General features: G+C 35.9%; 1 protein-coding gene across 2 annotated transcripts; it reads right to left on the bottom strand.

The window, feature by feature from the left end:
- Nucleotides 1–1,144: 1,144 nt before the first annotated feature.
- LOC113349943 (transcription factor bHLH155-like) lies at nt 1,145–5,939 on the bottom strand. 2 transcript variants are annotated; one of them, XM_026593992.1, is made up of 12 exons: nt 5,181–5,939; nt 4,915–5,025; nt 4,725–4,809; nt 4,583–4,624; nt 4,105–4,164; nt 3,708–3,824; nt 3,259–3,435; nt 2,421–3,059; nt 2,239–2,340; nt 1,930–2,070; nt 1,716–1,841; nt 1,145–1,543 (listed from the first exon to the last, which is right to left on the bottom strand). In XM_026593992.1, the coding sequence occupies exons 1-12, from the start codon at nt 5,297–5,299 to the stop codon at nt 1,463–1,465; spliced, it is 1,800 nt and encodes a 599-aa protein (XP_026449777.1). In that variant the 5' UTR covers nt 5,300–5,939; the 3' UTR covers nt 1,145–1,462. The 2 variants fall into 2 exon arrangements, with proteins under 2 accessions (XP_026449777.1, XP_026449776.1); XM_026593991.1 differs by having other exon boundaries at nt 4,915–5,082; nt 5,181–5,938.
- Nucleotides 5,940–7,714: the final 1,775 nt, after the last annotated feature.

The raw sequence follows: 7,714 nt of genomic DNA, 5'->3' as shown, positions 1-7,714 counted from the left end.
GTTCCCGTCAAATTGCTCTCATAAATATTACTCCTTCCGTTTCAAAAAGACTATCCCCTATAGCTTTGTCAAAATATTAAGGAAAGACCACAATATTTTACTTAACTACCCTTACTTACCTATTTTATTTTAATAAAAATCCTATCAATAAAAACTACCTAAAATTGTTAGGACGTATGAGGATTATACATACGAAGTATAAAAGAAAAGGAAAATTAAAAGATATCGAATTTATGGAGTATGAACTTTATAAAGTGTTTAATTTTTGGAGTCAAATATATATCCTCTTAAAAGGAATAAAGGATATTTATTTCCACTGTACCAATTTCTTTAATATTTTAGATCGAGTCTGTTAAAAATGAATTCATGAAAATAAAATATTTAAGGGCATATTAGAAATTTCATTGGAAAAATACTGACTATAAACCGTTACTAGCTTAATTAACTACTTTCAACTAATTTAGCTGCTGGCACTCTTGAAATTGTCATGGACTAGTCAGTTACATGACATTTTATCATCAGAGCCATTTGGTATTTGTCAATCCCGCCCCTGGAGCTTTAGTAGTCACCTTTGGTGATTTTCTTCGGGTAATATAAAAATATGATTTGTTCAAAACATTTGGAGTCATTAAGTACAATAGAAGGGTTCAGGACACCTACACTGCTGACGGAATCTTTTTTCATCCAGTTAATGAGCAATGACAAGTTTAGAAGTGCTGAACATAATAGGGTCATCTCTAATCATGCTGGACCGAGACTATCAGCAGCGATGTTTTTCCAGACTAAGGATCCAAACATCCTCGAACACTTATGGTCCCATCAAGGAACTATTATCAGAAGACAATATTCCTCCTGTATACAGAGATATCACGTTCAAAGACTATGCCGAACATTACTATTTTAAAGGGCTTGATGGCGTTTCAGCACTCTGAACCACTTTAAACTGTAAGGGAGGTATAGTCCTGGTATGGATATTTGTGTAACCGACGGTCTAGGAAAAACGCATGAGAACTAGAAACTCTTATCGTGAACTATGAAGAGTGCAAATTGGTCATGTATTAGTATTACTAGTGTACCACTACTGTATGCTAATAAAGACAGAACAGAAGGTAAGATTATCTGTTTCACGTATTCACTCACCATCTACGATGCAAATTCAAAAATGGTAGTTTGATGAAGAATTGAAAATCATAAGGTGGTGGTAACATCACTGGTACAGAAAGTTTAGACTCTGCCATGGTTGCTATCCCAAAATTTCAAACAAGCGTTTAAAAAAACAAGAAACTCACTGGGTAGAGAAGACTGTATCAGTCTCCACGCATTTATTCAGCAAACAGAAACAAGTACATTTACATGGGAGACGTAAGCTACTAGTAAAGATGAGTCACAAACTTTTGGATCATATTCATCCACTCACATTATCTCATCTTAGTCACGCAGGGCAAGTTCACACCATCCATCATCAGATTGCACTTTTAGGTATCAATAATTGCACAAGTGACAACATGACATCCGTCCGATGTAGGCATCTGCCATTCCCCCCCTGCAATGGCATTGAATTTAATAAACGTACCCGTAACCAATAACATAATTGACGAATACATTTATTAGAATACTCCTTCCCCGACAGATTCAATTATCCAATCATACAGTATATAGTTAGTATCTGTGCCTTGCGCTTCAACCACAAAAAGATCATAGCATAACAATCATACCTCAACAAGAAAGCATCCCCTTGTCTTCTTACCATGGTCTTCAATTGCAGCTTTTAAAATGGTCAAACCCAAATCTCTAATGGCCCTTGCAACATCAAGAAAATGGCTACAATCTTCGCACAACATCTACACAATTGAAGCGGAATAATCTCTATTTAGAGAAAGCTGAGGAGGATACCATGGAGATGTTTTTTCATAATTGAGGAGCACAGACCTCTACAAGCATCTTCCCGCTTGCATCAAAACTTTTTAGTGTTATTGGACAAACTTCTTCCTGACTTTCCGCCTGTAACGCCCAGCTTGCACCATGTGGACAATCGAAGGATCCCAGTATGCCCATCCCATTAGCATGCAACTGTAGACTCAGAAATATAAGCACGCCAAGGGACAAATCAGTTAGAAGATGCTCTAATGACAATGAAAATGAACTTCCTGTGTCATCGGACTACCTCTATTCCAAAAGTGACTAGACTCTTAAGCGGTACTAGTTATCAAGGAACTGGCTGAAAAATGAGAAGCTTACCTTTGTACCGTCACATCTCTTTAACTTCTCTGCATGCTCAGTAACACTTTCTAGATACAACATATGCTTGATTGTACGCGCCAGTAATGTATCGATACTGCACTGCATAAATTGTTAAGAACTTCAGTTATATTCCGACCTGAATTTAAAAGTTAATGTTAGACAAGTTATGGAAAATCTACCTTTGACCCATTGGGCACAAGATGTCGCAGCTCCTTAACACGATCTTGGATCAGCTGTCTGTCCCTCGGCCGAGGTCTGTAACTGTCAGACCTGGCTCTTTTTTTGTTGATCTTATCTGGTTGCACCTGCATCTCCAGTTGTTCAGTACGTGTGCTCTTTAATGATGACTCACACGCTTTGCTTGAAATTGAATTCAGGCAATCATTTGTGTCATCTTCAAGGCGAGAAAATGGAATAACTGGTTCACCTGCTGAACTACTGAATTTCCTAAAATAACAATGAATTTTGATGGGGTTTTCAACTGTAACAACCGAATGATCCAGTTTGCAGAATGATTCATCACCGTTAACATCATTAGATTTAGGTCCAGCATTACCCACTATGGCTTCTAAAAGATCACTTGACTCGGGATCTGCTTCAAGCCAGCTATCGACCACCTCTTTCTGGGAACCTGGAATTGTTCCATTTTCTGTTCTCTTCGGCTCATTCCATGGACGACTATCATTATCTTTCATATAACTCAATCCAAGGGCTTCATGCAGCTCAGAACCATCAGGAAAGTTGAAGGATTTACTCGATCCACCAGTATAACTTGAATTGGTATGCATATCCGGTTTCCGTTTAGAATCTTTTTGTAGCTGCATTTCAAGATTTTCAGGTAAGGTTGAGATTTCATTTTCAAGATGAACTACTCTACCAAACTTATATCTAATTCTGTTTCTAGAAACTAATTAGCCTGAATGCATGAATTTTTTTGAATGCTATAGAACTGGAAATTGGTAGTGTAACATAATTCAATTCTCATTTCCCACTGGCAAATTAGGCTAAGACCGGTACCTCATTATTCTTTATCCCGTCTATTAATTCTTTTTGTCGATACAGATTCATTTTTGCTGGTTTCAGATGCTCCAGACCAATGCACACAGATTGTGGTTGACGTGACTCCGCGCTTTCATCCTTACTTGGCATCAGTGATTCTCCTATGCACTCGGCCATCACACCATCTTTCTTTCCCTGAAAATAAAAACAAACAACAAGATAGTCGTACATCGTACTTATTCCAAGGAGAGATCGAAATGTTTGATTATCCATTATGATTTTACCTCTTTGGCATACATCAGCAAGCAAGTGTTTAAAGCTTATTACTAACTACGACCCAAAATGCTCAAAAATACCTTGACTTTACAGGAGAAATCAATAAGAAATTTTTATTCCCTAACAGAATTCAAACATCTGATCGGGACCAGAAAAATAACAGAATTTAAACAAAGGAGAAGCAGACGTACCAGAAATAAGTTACTACCTGCAAAGCATTCTCCTTGACTAGGAAAACACCCCATGAGGTTTTGAAGTGAATAGAGTAGGTTCTTGACCAGGATCACTAGATTAACATCTTCAATGACCTGCTCCGGTTGTAACAAGGAGAAGACGGAAAACATGAAGCTAGATTAAATTTTCGGAGGATTTGATTCACCAAGTTGGTCAATATAGAAAACATAACTGAATCCGAATTCTTTATCAATTGGGCGTTGTTCATAATAGAGGCACACAGCACAAAAAATGAAAAGATCAAGTGTTTTCTGTTTGGATGATAAAAAGGAGAACAGGCGTACTTGCATAACATCATTAGTCAATTAGAGCTTGGACCTACAAAACATGATTATAGTTGGTAATATTTCTTACATTGTTCAGGGATCCGAGTTGTACGACTCCAAGTGGAAAAACAGATACAACAACTGCAGTCTACAACAAAAAATTCCCTTTGTCAGCGGAACATTAAAACGGAAAGAGTCAGGGATGATATTTTCAAAGGTTTTACGAAAGCTTTACTCCATTATATCCAAGTGGTGACCTATTGTAAACTATAACTACTTTTAGGTACATAACAGGACGCTAATGCATGAAGCTCCACCTAATCCACCCAGATTACTGCTTTCCTATATCTGTTGATATACAAGTATTTCTAAGCAACGCAACTATCCAGTGCACAATTTGGACTAATAATTCTTATAAACTGAAAGTCATTCTTATAAACTGAAAGTCTTAGGTTTGGCAAGAAATCTTGTTTAGGCACGGTGTGCTGATTATGTATCCATTATTTCAACAACAACAAAAAAAAAAAAAAAAAAAAAAAAAACCAAAAGCAGCTAAAGAAGCGTACCCTAATACCCGCTGAAAATTGAGCGTGCCACCCATCTGAACACTGAAAATTATACCGAAAGGATCACTTTGAATTCAAAAAAGCACGATTGAAAGAAGCAATATCAAAATTTTATCTTTTTGGCTGACGAAGAAATGCTAACCTCCAATGGTAGCCAAGTAGTAGGTGTTGGCTTGTCTGTTAAAATCCACTGGTGATCTCCTGTCAGTGCCACCTGACCAATAATCCTGCTCAACGAAGCTTTGTTGTTAGCAAATAATCATACTGAAAAGAAAACTCTAATTTAATTTAATTTAATTTAATTTAATATAAGGTGCATGAAACGAACTTACCCTTCGCCTAAGGAATATACAAGAGGTGACATCTTTGCCATGGCTAATCCCAGTGGGTTCTGCAAGTAATTCTTATCTTCGTTCTCAGAGGTAGAATCAACAGATAAATTCCTTGCAGGATCAAGTGGTTCATGGTTAGCAAAGAAAGCATCTTCCCAAGTTAGCAGCCTGAAATTAGTTCCTAGAACTTGAAGTCACCGACTCTTTCTTGAAGGAAAAATAAAAGAAATAACAAAATAAAAAATGTTCAAATCAAAATTACTCACATTTTAGGTTTACAGTTAAGCTTCCAAAACACAGCATAATTCCACTCTGTATTATAACAGAGGATTCTAAGAATTTGCTGCAGTTGATTTAAACCCATGATCTCCTTATTTGAACACATGCATTCAAAACCTTTATCCCCAGTTAGTAAAGTTAAGTTTGTTCTCCAAACGAAAACAGGAAATCAGAGTAATCAGCCTCTAACTCCCTCTGTAAGAGCCCCTTCCAGCTTGTTTCCTCCGCAAACCAGCTCTTCTTTTGATTGGTGGTCCAATTCCAACTGTAGCTAGAACGAAATGATCCATTTGCCGTATCCCTCCACAACCAGACACACCAATTCCCAAATCAAGTTACTAAAAATGATAAACCCAGAATTATAAATTGCATTTGAAAGCCATTTTTGCTCCAAAAGTGAAGTTCTTGTCCAGAGATAGCGCTACTCGAAATCTCAATATCCCCAAGTGTTCATATTAGCAACCAACGGAGAAAAGTGTATTTAGAATATAACCCCTTTGTCAAAATATTTCATATAGCAACTAAACCCCTAATAAATAAAATGATTATTGAAATATACTCCTATTTGTTTTTTATTTTTAAAAAACTACCCCTCCTATTTTTTGATCGATGCCTACATTTTCTTACAAAGACCAGCTTAATACAAAAAAAGATGCACCAGCGAAGATTCACAAGGTCTCATATTCCGTAATGAACAGAAACATTTTTTTGGTCCAAAAACTTATCTAGAAGCAGTCTGAGTTTTAAGAACTTGACTTGGGGTTTACTTATGTAAAAGATAGGAGGAGCTTATTGATATTTGCTGACTTCTGTTGTCATTTAAAGGCCAACAAAATGATTTATATGCAAAGATTTGCTTCTTATCTTCTTATCATAGAATCCTAACTCTTATATTTCAAAAAATTTATTCAACCAAAAACGTTCTCATTGTTTTTACTTTTTCTTTTGTGTTGTTGCAATGATTCAAGTAGTAAAAGATAACAAACATTCAATTACTACTGTCTTTTGTTTTTACACTTAATAATATTATTGCCATTCATGACGAATCATTTTCTCAATTCTATTTGCTATCCACCACCATCACAAAATCGATTTGATCGATGTCGCCACAATGGCGTTGAACGTGATAATTACGCTTGACAAGATCGGTATGTCGTGATCGCCTTTAGTTAAGCGCTATAGCTAGACATATTTGATGATTACAGTGATTCCTCTTGTACACCAACAACACACCATAATTAAGACCTATAATGCTACTACACTCGCCATAGTTTGCAATTTTAAGTGATTTTTATCATAACCCATTTCAAGTCATTCTCTTATTTCTACTTTTCTCTCGTATATATATGGCTCCTGGCGGACGCATTTATGAATTCGGCAGTTTCGCGTAGGGTTCAAACGATCATTTGCACAAATCTATGATCAGCAGTCAGCACTCATGAATGAGTATAATTCAGAAAGAAAATAAAAAGGCAAAAAAAAATAAAATGAAATCATTGATCGTACTCGTACAGTGGAAGCTAATGACGAGAAAGCTTAACATGTTTGTTTTCTTTTTGAAGTTAAACATGAAATGGACCAAATTATACAAGATAAGCAACTGCGTTTGATCGTTTAAAGAAAAGAAAAGTAAACGAAAATTTCTTTTCTTTACTGTCTTGGGTTTCTGGAGGGACTAAAAAGATTGCCTACTTTTCCAGAAATATAAAGCATCCTTGGATAATTATGTGAGGCTGCTAAATGCTAATGCTTAAGCATGAAAACCCTAGGTTAGTGATGTAAATGATAGGTATATTGGCGTAAAAGAAGGGAAAGAGTCTTGAATACAAAGAGACAAAGTTCTCATATCTAAAGACTTAAAGGTCTAGATAAAAAAAGCGCTTACATTGAGGACATTTGACAACATATGATTGGTTAAAAAAAATAAGGAAAATAAAAAAAGAAACCAAACTGATTTGGAATTCAAGCCGTCACAACTTCAGAATTCATATTCAAGCCGTGAAAAGGCAAAAAAAGAAAGAAAAAAAAGCAACGTGAGAATTTAGAGATGTGACTATGTTAGGAAACTCTAACTACGTTAGGAAACCAAAAAGAAAAAACTAAACCTAGCTACGGAAATTAAGCCTTAAAATATCTAAGACAGGTGAACCTCCCGTTAGAATTCTACCTAAAAATCTCCATCAAACTCACCAAGGATTAAACCCACATCTAATTATGACTATTCATGTGGGTGGCCTTGTGGCTTAGCCTTAGATAATGTAGCTAAAGTATCTCATCAACAAATTATTTGGTTATGATTGATATACGTACTTTGGCAAGTCGTCCTTCCACCCGTATATAAGACAGCTCAGAAATTAGGTAGGCATGATAATTTAATTTTTTTATCGACAACTAAAATATGCCTATAAAATACTAGATGGATACATACATAAAAGTTTGTAGCTGAACAAAATCTATAACGAAAACTGGCCGGAGAAAGAAAATTGTGATTTATGATTATGAAATCAATAAAATTAGACTA

Source organism: Papaver somniferum, chromosome 2, assembly GCF_003573695.1.
Source record: "Papaver somniferum cultivar HN1 chromosome 2, ASM357369v1, whole genome shotgun sequence".
NCBI classification, from domain to species: Eukaryota; Viridiplantae; Streptophyta; class Magnoliopsida; order Ranunculales; family Papaveraceae; genus Papaver; species Papaver somniferum.
Note: the sequence above shows the minus strand (reverse complement) of the source record. Positions and strands in the feature narration are given on the sequence as shown.

What these genes read in the sequence shown, in the direction of transcription:
- LOC113349943 (XM_026593991.1), bottom strand. Translation starts at nt 5,299, where the DNA reads ATGTGTTCAAATAAGGAGATCATGGGTTTAAATCAACTGCAGCAAATT. An exon ending in AATTTTCAGCGGGTATTAGG is followed by an intron (nt 4,165 to 4,582) that starts GTACGCTTCTTT and finishes TTTTTGTTGTAG; the next exon opens with ACTGCAGTTGTTGTATCTGT. An exon ending in AACTCGGATCCCTGAACAAT is followed by an intron (nt 3,825 to 4,104) that starts GTAAGAAATATT and finishes CAACCGGAGCAG; the next exon opens with GTCATTGAAGATGTTAATCT.